The following is a 25,557-nucleotide window of genomic DNA, read 5'->3' on the forward strand; positions in this document are numbered from 1 at the left end:
AGTGCGCTTGACACTCTCATTTAAGTTGTTGTTGTTTTGTATTTGATTTAGTTCCCTTTACTATTTCACATGGAATGTTGTCTGCAGATTTGATAATACCCATAATTCTTGACTTAATCCTGATCTGTTTCACTAATAAAATGGTTTTCTGAAAACCAACTATTAAATACTTTATATCTTATCGGTGCACGTAGTTGTATATGCAAATCGTAATTTTATAAGCGGAACGGTCTTAAAACGACTGTATTGCAGGCTATTATTTCCATTGGCAGATATATCTTTATACGAAAGAGCTGTATAATCATGAATGCAAAAGACCTTTGGGTCATATCTTCAAAGTAGATTGTATGTGCTTATATGGGTGTAGAGGATGTATTTATATGGCAGTATTATTTCGCTACTTTAGAATACAGTAATTGCCTTCAACGTTGTAGACTCTCACTCATGAATTAACGTATATCATGATAACGGATCTTGTAAATACTTTCCGGGGAAGATATATTTCCGATATCACAAATCTTCCTTTAGTGTACGTTATGTTATTTTAATTAATTTCATTTGCCTTTGCTCATTTTCTTGTCCGTCTTAAATAACTCTTTTCTATTTTTCTCCACAATGTTACTCGACGTATTTAAGCTCAGCTTTTCGCTATTTAGAAATCTGATGCTAATAGACTAGTCCAAACAGACTTCTGATAATATTGATTAAATACATATTCTTAAGATAATTAGTATCATATTTTCTCTGGTAGCCACTTGGCAGTTTGTATTAGAATTATGGAGGGGGTAATAAACAGCATAACAGCAACAATGACTGTTTGCACCATTAAGTGGTGTATATATTCCCATTTTCAATTAATACAATATTTTAATACACAAAGATAGAAACAAATAATGTTCCTTCATTCTGTTGAATCAATAGCCAAACTTCACCTGATTTTGAACATGTTGAACGGTAAAGCACTAATTTAATTCACACTTAGGAATACTGCATGTATTCATGTACGTAGAGATCCTCATCGGATATTTTAAAGGACACAGTTTTGCTCAGCTGTACAACTAAACGAGACATGTCACCAACAGGATCTTGATCCGTAACCCTAAAATAAAGATAACTGTTGAAGGTTTGATTCAGTGCGATCATGCTTCTATGCATGTTCTATATATATTATAATAGTTTTTACTTTGTTAAATGATTTAACACAAACGTCCATCGAATTAAGACAGGAGATTATAAATGACTTTTTGATGGTAGTCACGTTTTAACATTCGGTTATACGAAAACAAAGAAAAATAATACGTTTCACAAAAAGCAACAAGCCAGGTATTCAAAAAAAGAACAACAATAAAACTGTTCGAAGCCGTGTCTTCTTAGAGCTTAACTTTTTTGGTATGTCCGTTCTTTTTTATATTCTAGATTACGTCAATACGAAGGATTTGCATATTACAGTAATTTTTTAGAATTATGACCTAATGGTGTGATCTTCCCGCCATCATCCTATCAAGTTCTAATAGCAAACACTACGGACATCGAGCGGCGTGATTGTTAATCTAGTATACTGGATTTTGCCACATGGAATTCACTAGGCAAATAACGGCAAGTAAATACAATCCCCATAATTAACTGCCAGACCGCTTTGTCAAATCGATTATACGCCCATTTGATCTGATACTGAACGACGTTGATCAAAGACCGACCGAAGTGCAAGGATTTAAAACATTTCTTACAATAGGTTTAGAAACATAACTCTGATTCTTGACATAACAAGTATTTCCCTCTGGTCACTAATAAACGATATTAAGAACTTATAAACAACAAAAAGATTGTATCCCTTTGAGAATTTTCAGATTACAGCAAGTTTGACTTCATCAAATGTGTCTATTCTAACATATGTAAATAACGACCAGGAAGCCTAAGTTAAGATAAAAAAGCAAGCTTGGGTCCCATTATGTTTTAGTGATGTAATATTTGTTTGCATGTATATCCAAATGACTTATCTTAACCTTTTTGACCTTTTCATTCCCCAAAATGATAAAAAAGCATTTATCGTAGTAACAAAATGCAACAAAACCGAAAGCCAATAAAAATATATAGCGTGCACAAAGTCATTATGATATTTTCATGTCACATGACTTTCTGAATACCTAATATGTTGCTTTATATTATAATGATTTGTTCTTTTCAACTAAGAAGTTTCTGATTTAAATAGCTTTCCCGGTAATGCATCTGAAACACTTATTTTATCTTTATTTTACTCTATGATATCGACATTGCAGAAAAAGATAAGTTATAAAATAAACATATGTTGGTTTAGTGGGGTGCTGTTGACGCAAATATGAAAATGGTATTTGAGCAAATATCAACATTTGCTGAAGGGTTTCATCTTTTAGTTTATGACCACTTCTAATTATTCACCACACAAATAAGTGCATTTTACAAAAAACATGAGCAAGTGCCTATCTGCAATTTTTCACTAGACAACATTGATAATTCTTTGTTCGAAAATACTTGCATCACATTTAATATAAACAGGAGCTCAATTTTCTTTATGTGAATTTTACGAAGCGCTTTGCTCCGCCCACATATCTACCTCATTAGCATATAGTAGGTCAGTAGTCCAGTAAGGAATTTCATTGATCTTTTCCAGGTATTTCTTTTTTTTAAAAAGCATCGTATGGACCTCGGAAATTATTCAGATATCATACGAGACTCTTCCATAATGATTTGCTTACTTTTAATTTTTTTTTCTCTAATTAATGTTATTCTAAGTGGCCTCAAAGCAAATATGAAACGTCTGTTAGTTATACCAGTAAACGGAATGACGGATTTGAGTATACAACTTAGCGGTTTTCCTGTCCCAGAACAAACGTTTTCTTTTTAGATTTCTGTCAAAACATAAACGGCATTCCCATTATCAATCGAGGAGGGATTGGCAGCCTCTTGTATTTTATATTTTACTATTTTCCGCTGTTTACATAAATTAATATTGATAACCTGCTTTCCATGCTTACTGTCTGCCTTCCTGCCTGCCCCTGCCTGCCTGCTAGTCGACCCGCCCACCTGTCCGCCTGTCCATCGCCCGGGCCAACGTTGGGGTGTTTAGGGAGTATGTTCATAAGCACTAGGAGTTTTTTGTTTGTGTTTTGTATTGTTAACCACATAATAATACACGTTTTATGAACCTTTTTAAAAGAACAATTAACACTCGTCCAAGCAAAGTAGGGGTGAGTTCATAACGGTTAGGAATGTATTTGGTGATGTTTCTGTTGAATAAATACATAAAGATCCGCTTTCTTAAATGGAAAATCATATTCCCTGTGTCCGCAAAAAGAATGCAGAAAATCGTATTTCTAATAGATTTTAGAATTTTCTGTTGATTTAAAGGGCATTTTATTTCAATAGTCGCAACTGGTTTTTTTCACATAAAGATACAAATGTTTTATATGCTATTCGTCAAAATGTTTCATTTTCTTAAATTGCGGTCATTATTTAAAAAGGAAGGATTTAAAAGAATTTTTTTTCGTTTTTTTTATTTATGACAATGTTTTTGTTTTTCTTCTTTAGTTAAGTAACACGCATTGGATGCGGATCGGACGCGGATGCGAACTCGGACACATAAAATTTACCTAACATTATTGAACTCCTTCGGTGTTTACGTTCGTGTACATATAAAACCGGCCTAATGCCTATCCGAATCCCAATTGTATGGTTTGGATGAAAACTAATTCTTTAAATGTTAAAGTGATACCTATGTCTATGTTCACGCGTTTATATTAGCGACGGTTTGTCACAATACATCTTATCCTTTGACAAAAGGTTATGTGTGTGACTTTGTTCCGATTACAGAAGCAAGATATTCTATACAATATGCATTTGAATAAGATGCAAATTAAAAGCGTTTATCTAGAAAAAGAGCACTAAGCGAGGGTAGTATAGTAATGCCAGTATATTGACCAAACGTGCTTGTTGGAAATAAATCGTCCGTCCAAACATAATTGCTTCGAACAATGAATACTTGAATTCATTAACCTCAATATGCATAGTTTTTGTCATATCCCCGGATCTCTCGACCCTCTTAACTCCATCAGAAATGCTTTAAATGGCAATCACACATTCTTGATGAGGAATTAAAAGAATTGCGGGCAATCTAGCTGCGAGCATGCATTTATGAGGGCGGTTAGCAATGACGGAAATAACGTGGAAATTGACAGGGCCAATCAGGCCGCTCTGATTGGTTATTGCATCACATACATATCATCGCTTTAATAAATGTGAAAAAGAATGTCGAATGATTGGATGATGACCATCTGTCTTAGTCGTTTCTTTTTGCAAATCCCGTGTTGGAATCTTTTTTAAATAAAATTAAAGAAGCAATTATAGGTTCAACTTTAACAAAGGTCGGTTGGACCCTTGTCAACCCTCGTACAGGTATTGCAAACGATTCATGTAGTATTAACTGGCATTATTACAGTTCTTAAACTGATTTCGCCTCAATGCGCATCTGTTAAACTAAAGTTTACTTTGCCAGGATGTTTTTATAAAATGTTAATTATAGAAAACGTTATATAAAATGCCGACAAAGCATGTAAAACTGATAGACATATGTTGAAAAAAATGTTTCAACCATAGATTACACATGCATTCAAATACAGCCTTCGTTATTAGAGCTTCGCTTAAGATATTAATAAAATAAAATCGGCAATGACAAATTTATGCAATTATCTGATATCCAAGACCCTCTCACAGTAGGAACCAATCTGAAACTTTCGATAATGATTCCTATTGACCAATGTTCATTTATCATAAGAAAAACTTTCTTTTTCATTGCCGAGCTAACTAAGCGCTATGTAAATCTTGGCACAATGATCTGTGATCATATAACTAGTGATGCTTACCCAATAAAGATATTGGCTATGTGGATGGACGACCTACATATCAACGTTTTAAACTTCCAGAAGATAGAGTATCTTACAAGCGATCTCCTTGGTTGTAGTGGACTTGCTCCTGATCTAGGCGGCTGGTTGTGATTTGATATTGGTAAAACGCTGGTGAAAAATGGCAGTTTCCATGTAAGACGTAGTAACTGTCGTTTTGCAAATATTGTCTTGGCGTTTGTAAGGATTTTAATTTGTGATTTGCGGATTTGCCTCAGACAGCGATGAGGGCGCAAGTCCCGATAGCCGTGTTTGTCTTCTGGATTTTGTTCCTGGTCGCACTGAGTGAGCCACCGGCGGAACAACAGTTGCATTACTTTTTGTTGCAGGTACGTCCACTTCCGGTCATCCGTCGTGACCTAATGGTTTGAAATTTGGATGTAATGATTATAACTGAGCTTAAGTCCAATGAAGTTTAAGAACTTTCGATGCCTGCTCAGCTAGTAGTACTGCATGATTTGATGTGACATTGCCAAAGCAAAGCAACTTTCTTTCTTTTCTATTAATTTATGATAAAATGAATATAAAAATGCATTTACATAAACGGCTTAATTGTGACGCAGACGCTTGGCCATTTTTTTGGTGAATGCATGTAAGAACATTAAACTATTTCATTCACGTTTATTGTATACAGCAGTTATTTGTACACGTATGGAAATAAACTGATGCCATATTTTCAAAACAGAACCTGCATAAGCGAACATGAAAGAATGTATTTTATCTTTTCTTCTTGGGGTTTCAACAAATGCTTAACTTTGAATTCGTTAATCGCTTTACTTACTGCTTCATACTGTACTGCAACGATATTGAACCATTTGTCTAAGCTGTAAAATTTCTGAATGAGTACCCTTTGTATTTATGGGAATTGATGTAGCTGCATTTTCAAGATCGTATATTCATTTTTGACGAAATTTACTGTTAACTGAATTTCGGTTTTAAATTATCAGAATTGTGTTGTTGATAACTAGTACAAACTTAAAGACAAAAGCATGAGTACTTAAACAGTATGATGCGAAAAGAAAAAAAAACACAATCTATTTGAAACAATAACCGGGGCATCCAATTGTTACTGATTTGTGTGAAAGCATACTAATGACCTTAAACTATTATTTATCATCGTGTTTAGCATTCAATAAAGTGTTGTTTTTTATCACTAATGCATTTATTTTAATCAATTCTAGCGTACTTCATTAGTAACAAAAAACTTTACTACCCAAATAAGATATACATAAATATTACGACCAACTAAGAATTACTTACTCTAGTATTCGTAGATACTTTGGATTCAAATATTGTACAAGTACCTTGCCACACCTTGATCGTTAGTCTTCAATCATGTGTTATGGGGTTAAGACAGTACAAGCAATCAACGTTAATTACTTCTCTGACATGATATCTGCTAGCCATCTCCAGATCAGAGTCCACAATTATTGTAGACAAACAAAATTACGTGCGAACTACAAACAATTGCTTCTACCGAAAAATCAAAACGTACTGTTAGGGGAAACCATACTAGAGACCAACATGATACGCACAGACAGAGGGAAATGTCTTTGGTAAACATATTTAAGAATTGAGTTTTTAATTCAGTTTGATTACGTAAAAAATGATACTCCAAATACTCCGAGTGTAATTTACGTGAATATATTCTGTATTACAAATGTTATTTAGGAAAACCGAATAAACCCTTAACTCTCAGTTACTGTAGTCATTTGAAACATAACATAGAGTTAAGGAATCACCTGGTATTGCTGGAATGCTGCGACTGGAATATATCGCCTGAAAAAACATGAACTAGTCATATTAAATTATAGTTGTTGTTCTTTCTGTTTGAAGTATTATATTTAAATTCTTATTCTGCCCTCTTTTTTAAAATACTGTTCAGGGATGGAATACTGCGAGTATTAATAATTATCAGCTATCAACGTAGATCGACCTATTTTGGAAATACACAAGACTACCTGTTTTTGAAAACACCAAAAATCCTTTTTGTTAGCTTAATGTAAGTCTTCGAGGCTATAACTGATATTGACAAAATAATAATTGACCAGAAATGCTAAACAACAACTTCACAGCCCACTCTTCCTGCTAAATATCAGCTTCTATGATAGTATCTTCGTCAGTCAATATATAGATCACGTGTCATATCGCAGACTGATGTTCAATCACCCACCACCGTTTTTTGTTGTTGTAAATATCGTGGTAAATGCATCAAAAAAGTGTTTATGATTATAATTGTAACACATATCAGATTATAATGGCCACAGTTGTTTATATACGGATCAAGGTTTAACCGATGTATTTGTAAAACATTATATTGAAAAGAAAAACGTGCATGGTCATTTTCTGATTAAATTGACGCAGGCCGAGTGTTGATGATCAAAAAGGTGTCTGGAAACATAGTGGTAACCGCCGCAAAATATGTCATAATTATTATACATATTATAATTAATCTCATTCGCATTATAATGGACAGCGTATTAAGTTCATGGAATCTTTATCGAACAAAACAAAACGTTACAAGGTATCAGAAGAAAGACACTGATCACAAGGCCAAAGGCTAAAACATGTAAGCATCCAATCATCATGTAATCCTGACAATTTGGCAGTCGTTATTAATAATAAATATTGACATCCGGCTGCCCTTACCTCGCCAAGTTTCCTCTTAACTTAATTCCTTGTCACCTTCTTGGAGAAGGCACAACATTATTACAAAAACATAACCGCATGCCGTATATATGCCTTCCGAGTAGTTTGCATGTCGCTGCAAAAATGAAGTTTTTACGCAAGATTTATTGATATTTCACATATGTTTGCAAAGGTGCCAAAAACTTCCAATACTCAATTTGCCAAACCTATTCCCGCCCTTTTTATCCGTCTGGTACGTGCACATTTAAGACTCGATTAAACTTTGTTTGTTTGTATTCAGCATTATTAGCAGTAGGTGTCAATTGCAAGTCACGTGGTTGTGTACACATTAGTCCTATTTTGCATATATATCTATATTACAAGTTGCTATATATACTTGCAGAAGAATCCATACAACAAACTGATCCGGCCTTCCGGAAGCACGGCCAACGGCACGACAGTCAGCAAGCTGACGGTGAAACTGGGGATGCGTCTCTCACAGCTACTTGATGTGGTAAGTTGAAAATTAAAGAGGACACTTTTGGTAAAATAATGATAGAACAAAACAATTTAAGTCAGCAAACTTAATTTATAACTCGCCACGAGGATCTCGAAGCTGCTCGATGGGATGTGTTTTGGATTTAAAATAGTGGTAAAATGTATTGATATAAATACGTCATAAGGCTGACCTTAAAACCAGGAAAATCCCTGCCATAGTTAACAAGACTTGTTTAAATTTGATACAAGAAAGATATTAAGTTTGCCAAGGATAGAGACTGAAAATTTCTTTCAACTGATATCAAGATAAGAAGATTTATTGATCAATCATAGCATGTTTAACCTGTTAAACTTGTAAATCAAAATATAGACTTTGTACTGATTAAAGAGATACAAAAAATGATTGATGCTAGTAAGATACCTCGAACAATTTAACCATACCTCTCAGTCAAGTAAACTTACATTTGCAACAGATGGTTTGGTAGAAAATAATGATAACGCAAATGGCCTATACAATTTCAAATATGACAGAATACGGTACATTTATACTCCGTAAATATTCGCTGTAATTATTTTTTGGAGGCAGTGCCAGTTTAATAAGCTTAAAATTACAAGCAAGTTTCAACTTGAATGATTTGAAACACCATAGTTATATATATTTATTTATATAAAGATTTTATCAATGTTATCGATAAAGCATGTAAATAGGCATTTAGAAAAGATTTTACACGTAATTGTCAATGATTTTTGTTTTCATAATTCAAATCATCATGATTATTATAATCACTTTTTGGGTTGACGTTTTTCAAAAGAGGAGTCAAATTCAAGGCGGGTTGATGTCATTCTTGATACTCATTTCCTTGAATTACCAAATTGTGCATGAATCAAACTATAAACGAGTATATCATATAACTGAGTATATTAAACATAAAAACATAAACTAAAAATGATCCAGACAATATAATTGTTGAGCAACGGTTCCCAACAGGAGTAATTCTAGGTATTTCTTATAATTGGAAATCTTAAACAATGCACCTTACTGTGCAATGCACTAGCAGGGACTATTAGAAGACTGGATACATTTATCGTCAATGGTATCTGAGAATTAGCCTATAAAAAAGTAAAATTAATTGATTTGTGGTTTTTTGTTATGTATGATAAAACCATAGGCTACTATTTTTATAAACTGTAATATTTAAGCATATTCAAAGTCATTAATGAGAAGACAGTTTTTGCCAAGTTCACGATGTTTGTTAATACAAAGGACAACAGGGACTAGATCATTAGCCAAAAATTAACAAATAATTTGTTAAAACGCAAAGGACTCAGACTAACAGGCATTTAACCCACTTAAAAGAAAAGTGTGGTCATTTTGATGAACCTGACGGGTTACAATAAAGTTAACAAAATAAGAACAACAATGAACAAGCGCAGAGGACCTTCTACAATAGCTCTTCTGTACACGTATAGGGTCGTTGATGCAGGGGATAAGAATGACAAATTGCAATTCTCTCATACTCATTAGGTACTCTAAATCAGAATCAATGTCATTAATAGAACATGAGATCGTCCATCAGCAGTAGAAAGAAATGGAAACACCATGAGCGTGTTAATAACAACCTCGCTTTCACTAACAACCACGATGTCACCTGTTCCGGAAATATTGAATATCCCAATGCTTTCTTAATTGCAAACGTTTCTCTTGAGAGAACCGATGCTTATACTTTATTTTACATCATCTAGCATTTTCGTGAAAGTATTTTCTATTTTGTTCTTTTTATGTTGTTTTTCTTGTATTTGCTTGAATTCGGTTGAGTAAATATTTTCCTTTTTGTACGTTTTTTTTCCAGCATAGTCTTCCTTTAAAAATATGCACGCGTGAATGGACAATAATAGACGCTTAAGCAGTATTAAATATTTAATAATGCCTATAGTTATGTGGTAAATAAAAACTCAAACATGCATTGTCGACTTCTTTTTTAAGAAAATCTTTTTTATTCAACAAGTAGGCATAATTTAAACAGCAAGTCCTGTTATACCAGCTCTCTATTCATGTCGTGCATTGATTTATTTTTTACGACAAATTATAATAACGAGTACTAAACACGTACGGTAAAACTAGTGTTAGTGTTCGCTTAGGCGTTATTTTGTTTACAAATTGATGAAAGTGAAACACATATAATGATTCAGACCTTATATTTGTTAAGCGCAAATTGGTCTGCACCAGATGTGATTCTTTAGAACATTTGCAAGGTTATTTTGTATTTCAATATTTTTTTTCAATGGACGTGTTCGTTCAAAGTAGCAGCAAAGCTCTACAGAATTAGATTTATTTTGTAATTTTATTGATGTGACACCATCAGCAGAAACATCTTTTATAAGCTGTTACGGTGCTTTAGTTAAAGTTACCAAGTGTTAACTGCTTGTGCTGCTATTACTTCGAACAGATTATAAATACTTTTCTGACGATAGACATTTCTCTCAATTTCCAAAAAATCCCCGAGAGGATACCATGGACATATTTATAAATCTTGAAAGTAACACAAATGTAAACAAATCTGTGAGAAGATTTAAAATGACAATTCGTTATTCTCTAGCACCCATTAGGAATTCTAAGCAGATATTGCCTATTGTCAGTAGGAAGAACAATGAGGGTTTTAATAAACGCCACCGCATATGTTCCGGAAATGTTGCTTACGAGAACGTTTTCTTAAGTGCAAGCATTTACATAAGAGAAATTAATTAAACTCTCTGTTTGTCATTTATACATTGTTCTGTCCTAATAATCTTATCTTATCCTAAATAAAAAATCTTAAAACATATAGTTTGCAGGAAAATTCAGTATAGATTAACCATTGTTGAAATGACGTTTTATTTTTGGTAGAAGATATAAGATAGCTGGACCAAATTTATGAATCTTAAAAGTACAAGCGAATCATATCAAAACATGACTGCGTGTCGATCAATTTCGTCTGACTTTCAGATCAAGGATTTTTGTAATCTCTGTCAGTTCCCCATGCTTTGATTGGCATCTAATTATTGCGCTCCGTGAGCATTTTAATACGTATATCCAAACTCATGACCGAAAGCAACCAACGACTTATATAATAAATAAATCAGTAAAGGGTATAACATTAAATGGCTACAATTGCTTTAAAATCTAATTTAAACATGTGGGTTTTATATGTAAAAAATGAATAATGTTTTACGCAAAGTATAACCTCCTCTTTCAACCATTTAGGATAAAAAGTCAACATTTGGGAGTGGCAAAAATATTTCTTTTATTACAGTTTAACTTAAATTACTAAAAACATCATTTAACCTGCACAATTAATACATTTTGTGTTTAGTTGATCACAGCAGACATATGTCTAACCGAATAATCATAGAAAATAAATAATTAAAAGAAAAAAAATCAGTTGAATACCATTCATTAAAACACGCATTCTGACATGTTATCATTTATTTTGTATTAATCATCAGCGTTCAATTAATTGCACAGGTTTGAAATAAGTGATGGACTTTTTGTTTTGCTATTTTACAGAACCCAGTTGATTAATTATTATGTCGAAATTAAAAATGAAATGATGAGGTTGCTTTTGTTGAGTAATACCTATAACGATATTAACGGTTCATGTGAAAATGAAATCCAAGAACGGACCATGAAATCGTCCTTAAAAAAAAGAATTCTGGTATTGTTTACACCAGAAATATGCACCGCTCCATTGCCTGATGCTATGTATATCTACGGGATTCGTAATTAAATCAAAACGTTTCAATTACAGAATTATGCTTCACTTGTTTTGGTACCTCGATATAAATATTCTATATCGTTTTACAAGTATGTCTATGCTTTATTACCACTTCATGTCGTTTCAGTCAGAAAAGAACCAGATTTTGACCTCCAACCTTTATTACCACTTCATGTCGTTTCAGTCAGAAAAGAACCAGATTTTGACCTCCAACCTTTATTACCACTTCATGTCGTTTCAGTCAGAAAAGAACCAGATTTTGACCTCCAACCTTTATTACCACTTCATGTCGTTTCAGTCAGAAAAGAACCAGATTTTGACCTCCAACCTTTATTACCACTTCATGTCGTTTCAGTCAGAAAAGAACCAGATTTTGACCTCCAACCTTTATTACCACTTCATGTCGTTTCAGTCAGAAAAGAACCAGATTTTGACCTCCAACCTTTATTACCACTTCATGTCGTTTCAGTCAGAAAAGAACCAGATTTTGACCTCCAACCTTTATTTCCACTTCATGTCGTTTCAGTCAGAAAAGAACCAGATTTTGACCTCCAACCTTTATTACCACTTCATGTCGTTTCAGTCAGAAAAGAACCAGATTTTGACCTCCAACCTTTATTACCACTTCATGTCGTTTCAGTCAGAAAAGAACCAGATTTTGACCTCCAACCTTTGGCTGAGACATGTAAGTGAACTGATTTTTCGTTAACGTCTAATGGCATGGTCATATTCCGACTCAAAAAAGTGGTTTACTCTTACATAAAATATGGAAATGCTTAGTTATTAAATATTTGTTTTGAGTCAATAATCTTTGTTTACAATTGTTTATTCACAAATTATTTAATATGCACATCTGCATGATATACGGGAATTACACTTTTACAAGACTCAATATCATGTCTAAATGTTAAGGCCGATTCCCAAATTCAAATTTAAGCCGATGTTTTGTCCCATTTTACATCGGTATCCGATTGCTAGGCGTCAACTGATGCAAGAACGAGATTCTTTTAGGATTTATTATCATTTTAGCCAAAACGAGATTATCGGCCATTTCAAAACAATTCATTGAATCGGGTACAGCTTGCCTCATCAGTATGCAAGTGTAAGTGTAATGTTGTGCAGGAGAATACTGGTTTACAACCCCATTGAGTTCTAAGTGCTAAGTCTGCTATCAAACATTTAATAGTAACAAATAGTGGTATGTGTAATAGATATTGCTGGAGACGTTGTGTCTCTCCGCTCCCTTAGTGTTTTCTTGGCCTTGATATCCTTGTCTGATGGCTACACATATATAAAAAATCATTTTCTGTCCTAAGGAGTGGGTTGAGCACAGACTTCGCTGGGACCCATCGTCGTTCGGTGGCATCAACTCCACCCACATTCCGTCTGAGGAGCTATGGAGGCCCGACATTGGCCTGTACAATAAGTAAGTACCTGGGATGTCATTTTGAGGGTGTGTCTGACCGTGTGACATCACTTGTTGGGACCATTCTTACTTTTGACTTTTCTTTCGCCCACTTTCTTTGTTGTTCGTGTATATCGGGGGGTTGGAATGAACAGGTTCTAAGTGACATTTCATAAAGAATCAGATACAAGCTTTTCCCTTTCAACCCTCGATATATTATTTATTTTCCCAAACCATACATTTTGATGATAGATCTAAATCAATTTGATAGTTGCAATAAATATCTGAGTTCTCACAGTTTTCAGTTTAATTCTAGATATGTATCCCTGAAATTCGTTTGCAAACAATTTTTTTAAGTAAAATTAGTATTTCTGTAGTAAAATCATTCATTTAATATAAGTGTACTTCAAACAAAAATTAACTGCTGCAGACGACACATTTTATAGACGCTATTAAGAATGTCAATAAAATCGACGTAACTATGCTGAAATGGAGTGGAGTACATGTGTATCATGTTGTGAAATGTTTTTATATAACACTCTTTGTTTATAGTGTTAATACATTTGCAAACAATCATTTAATATATTTATTTATGAAGAAGTTTTACGTTTATTCTATACATGATGTTGGTATCCTGCAGCGCTGACGGCGACTTTGTCGTAACGCTGCTCACAAAGGCGACGGTTTACCACACGGGTCTCATAGTCTGGGAGCCCCCGGCTATATACAAGACCTATTGTCCAATCAACGTCGAGTTTTTCCCCTTTGACCAACAAGAATGTTTCATGAAGTTCGGAGTCTGGACCTATGATGGGCATGAGGTATGTTTAGCAAATATAAATATGTATGTAGGAATCATTGTTGTTTGTTGTGTTTTCGATGATAAATTTGATAATGTTGCTGTTTTTGTTGTTGTTGATGATGATGATGATGATGAAGATGGCAATAACGATTATCATAATGCTGCAGGATGAATGTTTGATATAGGAGAAATTGATAACATTATTTCATTTGTACTTGTTTTATCATTGATGTAGCCTTCATCAGTCATTACAAGTCTACTTATTGCTAATTTGCCACGTAATCATTGTGTTTCACTTCTCGCGGTAGGTTGATCTGCAGCATGTTTGGGAGGATCGAGGTGTCATGATTGATAATCAGATCGTCATTCCAAACGGCGTGGACTTGTGTGATTACTACCAGAACGTCGAATGGGACATCATTAACGTCACTGCTAGGCGCAAGGAGAAATACTACCCATGTTGTCCGGAACCATTCCCTGATATCACCTTTAATATCACTATTCGCAGGAGGACTTTGTTTTATACTATAAATCTCATTATGCCTTGTGTAGCTATTTCTTGTTTGACAGTGCTAGTTTTCTATTTGCCAAGTGCCTCGGGTGAAAAAATCACATTGTCTATTTCGATTCTACTTGCGTTGACCGTGTTTTTCTTGCTTCTTTCCGACATTAACCCACCAACTTCTATTACCATTCCATTGATAGGGAAGTACCTACTTTTTACAATGATTGTTGTGACAATGTCTATATTCTTGACGGTTACCACGCTTAGTGTTCATTTCCGTTCACCTGCAACGCATAAAATGTCACCCTGGATTAAAAGGCTATTTACAGAAATATTACCAAAGATTCTGTGCATGAAACGTCCTTCTGTGAATAAGAAATACATTCCAATGAGAACTGTGAACGGAATAGAAATGAGAGAGGTTAATTTAGATACTCCACAGATATTCCCAAAATGGGACCAATCGTCACCCAACTTTTTAAGACAAAGGATACACACGACTACAAATGAATTTATGTCCAAATATCCACCGGATATAAGGGAATCTCTTAAAGGCGTGAAATACATTGCTGAGCAATTGAAAAAAGAAGATGATGAAAAGTCTGTAAGTGAAATGATATTAAGATACATAACTAATTCAGTTGATTTAAAACTTATCCAGAACTCAACACCCTTTTCGCTTAATAATGTTTCAAAACACAATCAAGTTGCATCTTGCTAATAATGAGGCTTGGAAATTTAACTTCATGCAAGAGAAATTAATCATTGATTTCATTGTATATGCATTTAATTAATATGTTCTATTTCTTTCATTTCAGGAGGAACGAGACTGGAACTACGTTGCCATGGTAATGGACCGCTTATTTCTCTATATTTTCACCACAGCGTGCGTGTGTGGGACGATGGGTATATTCCTCAACGCTCCTTCGCTGTACGATCCGAGGGAAGCTATGACAAGGGACAACTTTAACTGTTCCAAATCATATGTTGTATTTTGACTGTTAATGGTGACCTGCCGTATTTCAACCGTTCTAAAATACCTGTTGTACATGTAATTTGATTGACCAAAAAGTTCTTTCGTATTTCAACTGCTTAAGTGATCGGTGTCATTTAAATGATCCAATCTACTCGACTATTCAGCGACACGTTTCTATTCAACTGTTAAATGCCTGTTGTTACTCAACTGTTCGAAATGATCCGTTTGTACCAATTTTCGAAATGATATGTTTAACAGATGACGTAGGGTTTCTCAAAACTTCTTAAGTTAAACACGCTTATTTTGCCAATTAGCCAAAATACCTACATAAATTGAATAAAAAATAATTTATTATGTTAATTAGTATTTCAAGTCTTAAAGCGTTTAAAGAAGTAAATATTTTAGATGAAAATAATTAAGTTTAGCTTAAACTTAAACTTATTATAAAGTTCCTAAGAAGTTTCGATAAAATGGGGCCATGCATATTTTTTATCCTTACAGGAAAGATATTTGATAACATAGTGTTCCTTTTAAATCATTGATGGTTTAGTACCTATGTGTGTGTTTGAGGCTAATGGGCCATCTTATCAGCATTCGTATGTAACAATCTAATGTTCGAAGCAGTTACTAGGTTGTAAAGAAATATATACTAGCTATTTTAAATAAAAAAAATGTTTGGAAATATTAATATATGATTATTTAGTTTCACAAGTTAAGTCTGTACTTTTATTTTTTACACTCGCTTAGTATTCCGTTGAAAATCATCATCTTTTGATCTTTATTGCGAACGCTGGTTGACTATGGTCACTGTTGTTTCTCGATCAACAACATTTGTGATATTGATAGCATATAACAATCACATTGAACCTGTTATTGGAATATGTAAAAAATAACACGAATTGTGCTGTTGAATAATTTACCTTCTAGAATAAATATGACTTAAACATGTGAATATACTGTAAATGTGTTCCCCCAAGTCATAAAATAGCGTTTATACCTTTCCTCACTGTCATGTATTGGTAACCTTAGATTTGTATTTTTCATCATATCTATATTCTAAAAAATGTAAAATGTCATAGTTTGCATGAATTTGAGCAATCCTTACCTTATACAAGTTGGACCATTACAAGAAATATGACTGGTGTCGTTGAAGTTAAAACAAAAAAAAAGAAAAACATAATTTTTATCTTCATTTCATGTATGTCATATAATGTTCAAATCCTCCACTCCAAGACGTTATTTGACTTAAATTTAATAGAGTCTTAACATCTTCAAAGAATCAAAAAGTTAACTAGAAAACACATAAATAGTACTGGAAATCTGAGTATTCTCGTTAAGGAATTCATTAATTAGGCATTCAGAAAATACCGGGTTCAACGCAAAGTTCACCTCATTATATCCCATTGTTATTTCCTCCTAGCACAAATTTACCATATTATGGCCTTTTTTGTTTTATCTAGCTTAACGCGACGTGTTAATATACTTAGTGGTGTTTGCTAACTCAACAAATTGTTGTTCTTGATATTAAGTAGCGTCATTTTTACTTGTAACGTAATCATCAACAAAATTTAAAATTAGCGTACATTGATGGATGTTGAACTACGATTAACCTTGTATGTATTCACATATATGAAGTAAAACAGTAAGATTGCGTAAACATGAATGTGAAAATCGAATGAAATGCATTGATAAAATTCACAAACAGCAGTAAGATACCAAACTATTCCAACAAAAATATTTAATACGTATGTGAAAAACTACAGAAACAAGCTCAGTAGCAAACAGTTTATACATAAACCCGGTTTAATGACAAAGACATATTAAACACAAAAACCAAAAAATACGTATGTTTATCAAGGATTGTTAGTTTCCGCATTGGAACGGTCAGTAAAATGTAAATTTACTCGGGGCTTAAACCAGTTTATGTGCACAAACCTCATTCTTATCCCAACACTCCTCAATAAAGAATAACGTAAAAGGTAAATCTTATCAAAGAATGCTTAAACTTGAGGAAACTTATTAATAAAGCAATAACACTAAACCCCAAGTAGTTCAATGATTAGAAATCCCAACTCTATCTGCAGACGGAGGAATACAATTCAGAGCACCTAATGCCAAAGAAAATTCAAAGATAAGATGCAGTCATATACCAAATTTTATTGTCTAAGAATCATATCACAAGAATTGTTTTTAACAATGATAAATTATTTGACTGTTGGACAGTCAAATACATAAATGTTGCCATTAATACTATAACATACACTCAAGCATTATTAACGTACAATCAATTGTTTTCATTAGTAGCATCAAATGCCAGATCAGTCAAACCATCGGTACACACAGTTGATTGATTTATTATTATTATCATTATTAATTATAATGTCAATTGGTCACAGATGAAAATGTCCGATTATTGTCGCAACGTTTTCAGCCCTCAACAGGCACCGTTTAGACCTAGAAAAAATCCGATCCGGCAACTGTACGCCTAAACTCTTCTCTAACTGTTGATCTCTCTGAATCATCAGAACCTCCAAATGTAAATCCCAAATTCGGTATGAGATGACTGTCCAGCGAAAGCAACGCCTGTGCGAGGGAATCATTTGGTATTGTTCTGAACAAATCAAGCCTCAGCTGATGACCACGAAGCGATGGGTATCCCGGAAGCATTGTTTCAATAACGCTGTTGTCTGAGAAAAATAAGTGAGGCAGGCGCTTTTCGTTCAAAGCAATTCGTAGCATAATGAAGAAATAGTGCAACGCCTTTTGCACACCATCTACCTCGAAGTTTGGATATTGGTGGCAGAGATAGTTGAGCAGATAGAATGCTAACTGTTTGAGGTGATAGGACTTCAGAACTGTAACAATCTGTGGAGGAGAGGTTCTCGATTCTTTGGCGATCTTCTTCGTGTTAACAAAGTAAGTTTTAAGAATTCTAAGCGCTGTCAGAATAATTAACTTTCTTTCATTTTTTCGTGCAACGTCCAGAATATGCCTTTCGTAACCGATCGACTTAACATTCCAAATAAGGTTCTGATCGACAAATTCAAGCGCCTTGAAACTGTCTTCCTCTGCCCATTTGCAAATGGCGTGTATCGGACAATTAAGCAAATCACCTTCGTATCTAGTTGTTTCGTCATTACGTAACAGAAATGCAGGAACAAAGTCTAAATCAAGTTCCTTGTTGGTGGTAGTTGTTTTATTTCCCCAATAATCGTGTGTTACACCTCCTTCCATATAAATCGTTACGTTGATAGAGGGTGGATTCATTTTTCTTCGTAAACCGAATGTTGATATTTGATCTGATCTTCTGTCGTGTTGTGCGATTGCTTGATTGATATTTTCGATTGCCGAATCAACCATTGATTGAAAAACTTTCGTATGAAGATTTTTGGAACTCAAGTACACTTTTTCATTTGATTCGATGAACACGTTTTTAGCGTGTAATCTTGGGTACGTTTTCCTCAGGAAACCCGAATCAAAGCCCAGAACCTCCAAGTAGCAATGCCCCATTATGGAATATCCGTTCCTCTTCTTGATTATTGATTGCTGAATACGATTGTCGAGCCCGTCAAAAATTAAACTCTAGCATTGCATCGTATTCATCGGCTTTGAGAACTTTTAACCCTTCTCTTGAGCTTCCTTGGCGAACATACGAGTCAATACGTAGACCTTCGAAATGCTCAGCCTGACATCGTAGTTCTTTCAGGAGAAGGTTCATCACTTCGTCAACAGCTCGCCGAGATTCTTCCCAATCCGAGGAATCGACCTCTATGTTACCTTAAATACGTTACCCCGTTTATAATATATGTGTTAATATATAATACGAATAAAAGTGATTGCTGAAATCCTTAAATTTGACCGATCTAAGCTTTGCACATTTAGACATATAGCGCAATTCCAGCTATAACTGCATACGCAAATGTTCTTTCATATTGTATATAAAATACTTATATTCTTAATTCTACTCTACATGTATTTAATACGAGCCTACATACCCACATATGGCGACGCATTCAAGTTGACCTGCCATTGAGGGTTGTTCCGCCCGAATTCGGTAATAGGTTTCTGCCACTCATTATTGTAGATTCCCACATGGCTTGAAACTTGCTGGCGTCTGAACTGTGAGCTTTGCTGTAAATATATCATCGACGAATTCAGTGAGGAAAATGTCTGAATCAACCGAGTGCTCGGCTATTTATATACTATCTAGCTGCAAACAAAATTAGTTGTTTACGTATAGGTATGAGTTTATTCAGTAGTTTCTTCGTGAATAAGTAACCTGCGGAAGCGGTACGCAGCAAAGCGACCGTGGTTCACGAAGAAATTACTCTATAAATTATAACCGACTTCATGTTAGCCTCTCCTAAATTGCATCAGCATTTAAATTAAGCCGTGTGCCCGTCAAAAAGACCTGTCAATCAATGTAAGATATTGTGACGTCATTTAATCAACGTTGACACTGAAAGTGTGCTTTTGCATATGCAAACAGTATGCGGGGATATATGCGCATGCGCAGTTACAGCAATTTACTTAATCCTGAAGAGTCGTCTTCACAAATAAGAAACGAAACATTTAGAAAATCTAGAGCCCATGATTGGCTGACAATATAGATCAAACACTAAAGGTCATTAAAGTATAAGTATAACTTAACACTGTAGTGTTGGAAGATATATATTTATCCGTATTACTATAATCCGTAACATAAATACACGTCATTTGCTACATATTCTTTTGTGTTCTTTTAACAAAGAAGTTATACAGTACGGTCTTTACTCTCTATCAAATGATTCCATATTGAACTAGTGTATTGTGTATTGTAAACAACTGAAATAAACATAGAGAGTTTCCGTTCTACAATTTATGTAACTTTTAAAAAGTATGACGTTGAATATTTTCGCAATAAGTTACTACGCAGTATGTTTAAAAATGTCAATATTAATGTATGCATTTTGTAAATGATTTGTATTGATACAACTATGCAAATAAAATCAATCATACCCTTATTTCAGCATTAACCTGTCTAATGTCCTGGCTATTTAGTCCGGTAAACATAATAGAAAAAAATAAGTTATTAGATGAAAAATGTACACTTGTAAATCTCTGCCAGCTTACTTTGAAAAATAGTTAATATACAGCCGATTTCAGAAAATACTGACGTCATGGTATCATTGCTATTTTGAACTCGTCTTGTGCATTCGAACTTGATTTTCAGAAAATTGTTACCCGATTATATTATATCTTTAAAAAAAGTGACACAATTAATATGATTTAAGTGCTACCGTACTTTGAAACTTTATATCGAGACATTATAAATACAAAAGTTAATTTACGAAACTAGTGCGTATATCTTCGTTGTTTTTTAGTGAAATTGGAATTTAGACGAATTACAGCAAATATTGACTTTGCGATATCAATGCTATATTTAACCTGGCTATTGCATATAATTCTTATTTTAGAATATAGTGGAACAGTTGCTACGTTTCTTATGCTACTTGATATCGTGATAAAAAGGTGTACTTAACAAGTGCACTTAACCTTGCAACAGCTTAATAAAGCTATTGACTTTGCTGAACTTGTTTTCATTTATAAATGAATATGGCATGATGTTATAATACAAATTTGAGATTAATTCTAAATGTTTTAAAAAAAACTTTAAAGCTGCACTCTGACAATGAACGTTTTGACAACTTTTTCATATCTTGGAATGAGCAAATCTTTGCGTAAATATCTTCAAACCAGTGATATAAGACTGGTGACAAAAGATCAGATCGCAGCTTTTCATATTTCCGTTAGAAAATTAATGTTTTATGACTTAAACCGTTACTAACTGTTTAAAAAAATGCATACATTATCTAATTTTGAACTTAAATATAAACATCTGCATCTGTTCTGATTTTTGTCAGCAGTCTTATATAACTGGTTTCTATGGATTTTCGCAAAAAATGGCTTGTTCCAAGACAAAAAATAAAAAAGTTGTCAAAACGTTCAATCTATGAGAGTGCAGCTTTAACAATCATAAACACATTTTGTTTATGAAAATATGCATTCATATGCAGTAAAACAAAAAAAAAACTTATTTAAAATTAAACTATGTCTTAGAGTTTTATGACGATGTTTCACTCCTTTATAATTTGAGAGATGCACGAACCCAGACACAATAATTTATTAACCCACATATATTATCGATGTACACTGTTAACGTGAAGTGGATTGGTCATGTATGTTTTTGATAAGGAAACTGAATTTGTATTTCGCTTTTAACCAAATCAGGCTAATTAAGCGATAATGGTTTCAATAAGTTAATTCACGTACGTTCTTGTTGCATTTGTAACAACGTTTCCAAGTGTAATTTTCGCATATTTATGTTTAACGCGCAATTGGCTTTAGTTTTGAAAAAAAAAAAAAAAACACTTTGTTATACAAATCAAATTAGCTGTACCTATTCCTTTGTGCATGAACAACTAAAGACTAGATTTACTTGTCAAAATGATGATATAGCCATAGCTATACGTCAGTTATTTGCAATTATCTAAATACGTGACAGACATTACTTTTTGTCGTAAAGTGTAAGTAACGCAATTAAAAACTGAATTATTTTAGGCTTGGAGATACATAAATCTGTTAAAGGAATAACGTGTGTTGACTTGTGCTCGCTAAAGTTAACATAGCCTAAAAATAACCGATAACAATACGTACATGTCCCTATTGAGACTTAAAACCATGAGCTCTCGTTATTGCCATTAATGTGTACATTATAATTATACACATTCATGATCGCCATGAATTTGCAAACAAACGTATCCATAATTCAGCATTGCCTCGGCTAGCTACTGCGGCGAACACCTTGGGATTTACAAGAGTCATTTAAAGGCGCAGCGAAAAAATACCTTTTTTTCAGAACAAGGTGACGGAATACAAATTCGGTACCTTAAGTTCTATGTGCTATTTTCGTCAGATGTATGCAATCAGGACGAATACCAGAACGTTTCCTTAAGCGCAAACATTTACATGAGCGAACATTATTATACTTACTTTATTATTATACTTTATTACACTTATACTTATTATTCTTTTTTTCTTTAATTGAAAAAAGTATGCATTAGTGTTAGCAAATTTAAAACAAGCCGTTGGCAAGAAAATTCAGTACAAATTAACATGTTTTTAATTGGACAAAGTCCTATTTTCGGTACAAGATACAAGAACGCTGGACATCTTTCATGGATCTTAAAAGTACAAGCCAATCATATCAGAGCACGTCTGCGTTTTGATTAATGTCGTCTGACTTTCAGAACCAGAAGTTCATCCTAAATCACTGTAATTTTCTCATGTTTTGATTGGCATCTAATGATTGAGAATTTATTCAGCCACTCGCGTTTCGAAGTCATTTGAATAATCGTTTCAGTAAGAAAAGAACCAGATCTTTATATCCAACCGTTGGCGGAGACATGTAAGTGATTGCACTTGAATCCGAAATTTGGATAACATCTAATGACATGGTCTTATTTCGACTCTAGTAAAGGGTGCTTTCCCCTTGTTCATTATGAAAACGATAAGTTTTGAACTTAGTTTTCGAGTCAATAATCGTTATTATCGTTATGTTAATACTGTTTTTAGTTTTATCCACATATTATTCCTTATGCACATTTGCATGTCAGATGGAATTTTAAACTTTTTAAAAAACATATATCATGTCTGAATATAAATTCAAAAAATCCATTGTTTGTGCGATTGCAAGGCGTTAACTGATGCGAGGACGAAATTGTTCACATCTGCCCTGAGTTTTAAGTGCCAAGACGGCTACTTAAACATTCAACAGTAACGGTTTTCCCGTAGTGATTTGATTGGCCTTGGTATCCTTATCTGATGGCAGTACATGTACAATTTATTCGTATGAATATCATCACACACTTTCCAAAACTGTCGGTAACACGGAAATATGATCGCTGCCTTTTTAAAATAATTTCCAGCATATTTCTCATATAAGGGCGAGTTCCGACAGCCAATAAAAATATCCATTTCCCTTATCCTGTTTGTCGAGTTTTGTAGCCAATCAAAACGACGGAAACTTATTTTGGCCGACATTGGTCGATATTTGAGTTTTGACATATATTGTCGTCAATTGTCGAGTATTAGAACAACGATTGTCCCTGTATCGCGTCAAATACGTAATAGTTGATTATTAATTGTAATTACTAGCCTATAAAATACCTCAACCACTTTGTTCGCTTTGATAAGACAGTTGTATTTAGCCTGTTGGTGGATTTTATGACAAATTATTGTTTTTAAAAATCGACAAAATTGACGACGGAGGAGAAAACAATCGCGAAAACAATTCAGCAGTCTTGTCTAGAAAAGCAGAATACATGAATGAAAAAGGGAAATGAGCTCCAATAATAAGGTAAGGTATTAGAATGTTATTTATCAAAATATCGTAGCATACGTTATGGTTAAATGATAAAATACTCATTAAGTGACAACTAACCTCGGGCAAATAACTAGGCCAATATGAAATCACCTTATGAATAACATTATAATATCTGATTTGATGCCAATCAATATAAGAAGTTTAAATACCGTTTTAAGTGTTACTTAAAACGATAGGCTTTATTAGCAAGCCATTTTAAAGTAGTGGCATTCGATAACATTCTTTTGGACTGCAACTTTAATAAACTTTTATTTAGTACATGCATTCCAAACTTGTTTTATTCCTCATAACATTTAAGACTAAGCATTAATAGTTTACATGCTAACTTAGAACGTCTCGCAATATTGCAATGAACTTTTATAATCTGAAGCGGTCAGTGACACCTAGGTGTGTAGTTATACCGGTGTTAGAGTACTTTATAAGATTTATTCTCTCATGAAGTTTATATCGATTGGATGAGCCAAGATTTGAAGCAATTTATAATGCCAAAATATTCCTTTTCTGTCCTCAGGAGTAGGTTGACAACATACTATGCTGGGACCCGTCGTCGTTCGCCAGCATCAACTCCACCCACTTCCCGTCCCAGGAGCTATGGAGGCCCAACATTGGTCTGTACAATAAGTAAGCTGCTGAGGAGTTAGGCTTGAAAGGTGTCTTACAGTATGACGTTACGTTTTGGGACCAGTCTTACTTTTTTCCGCAGACTTTTTGTGTTGTTCGAGTATATCGAGTGGTTCGAGTGTATAGGTTCTATGAGATATTATATTAAGTTCCAGATCTTTTCGTTTTCACCCTTCGATATAGTGAGATATCTTTTTCTCATTTATAGTTGACAGATTTTGCAATCTAATCGTAACGTCATTATTCAATTATTTTCTTCTGTTATGTGAGGTTTGTGCACATAAACTGGTTTAAACACCCAGTAAATTTACATTTTACTGACCGTTCTAAGGCGGTAACTAACAATTCTTGATAAACATACCAATTATTTATATAATATATATAGTATTTATGCACTGTGATGTTTGTAGAGTTGTGTCCTGTTGTATGTTTCTTGTTTGAATTTGTGTTCTATGTCTTTGGCGTTGCCCATTGCCACTAAACCGGGTTTATGTTTAAACATTTTGCTACTGAGCATGTTTCTGTAGCTTTTTGCATATATATTGTAAAGTAAACGTTTTCGTTCGTTCATAAACGAATGTAACTGTACCTTGAAGTAATGTAATAATAGTTGATCCAAATCCTGCAAATTTGGGTAAATGGACAAATTTGAAGTTACGGCATTTTTAGATAAATGGATAAGAGAAATGACGTTCAAATGGTACATCATTTATGTCCCCGCAAGGCGCTCAGAGAAATTTTACCCATGTTGTCCGGAACCATTTTCTGATATGACCTTAAATATCATTATTCAAAGGAGGACGTTGATTTATATTATGCATCTCATCATGCGTTATGTGGCAAGGTGAAAAGATACATTGTCTATGTCACCCTTAATTATTTACAGAAATATTATCAAAGACTCTGTGCATGAAATGTCTAACTGTGAATAAGAAATACATTGTCATTAATATTTAAGGTATCCAGAACTCATCACTCTTTGCTCTAAATAAGCAGTAATGTTTTAAAATT

At 33.8% G+C, this 25,557-nt stretch overlaps 1 protein-coding gene across 1 annotated transcript; it reads left to right on the forward strand.

Moving 5' to 3' along the window:
* The first annotated feature begins 5,158 nt into the window (after positions 1 to 5,158).
* LOC128225739 (acetylcholine receptor subunit alpha-like 1) lies at positions 5,159 to 15,522 on the forward strand. The gene is made up of 7 exons (XM_052935644.1): positions 5,159 to 5,263; positions 7,966 to 8,076; positions 12,453 to 12,497; positions 13,129 to 13,238; positions 13,858 to 14,038; positions 14,328 to 15,128; positions 15,343 to 15,522. Exons 1-7 carry the CDS (start codon positions 5,159 to 5,161, stop codon positions 15,520 to 15,522), a joined length of 1,533 nt encoding a protein of 510 aa, XP_052791604.1.
* Positions 15,523 to 25,557: the final 10,035 nt, after the last annotated feature.

This window comes from Mya arenaria, chromosome 3 (genome assembly GCF_026914265.1).
Source record: "Mya arenaria isolate MELC-2E11 chromosome 3, ASM2691426v1".
Taxonomy (NCBI): Eukaryota; Metazoa; Mollusca; class Bivalvia; order Myida; family Myidae; genus Mya; species Mya arenaria.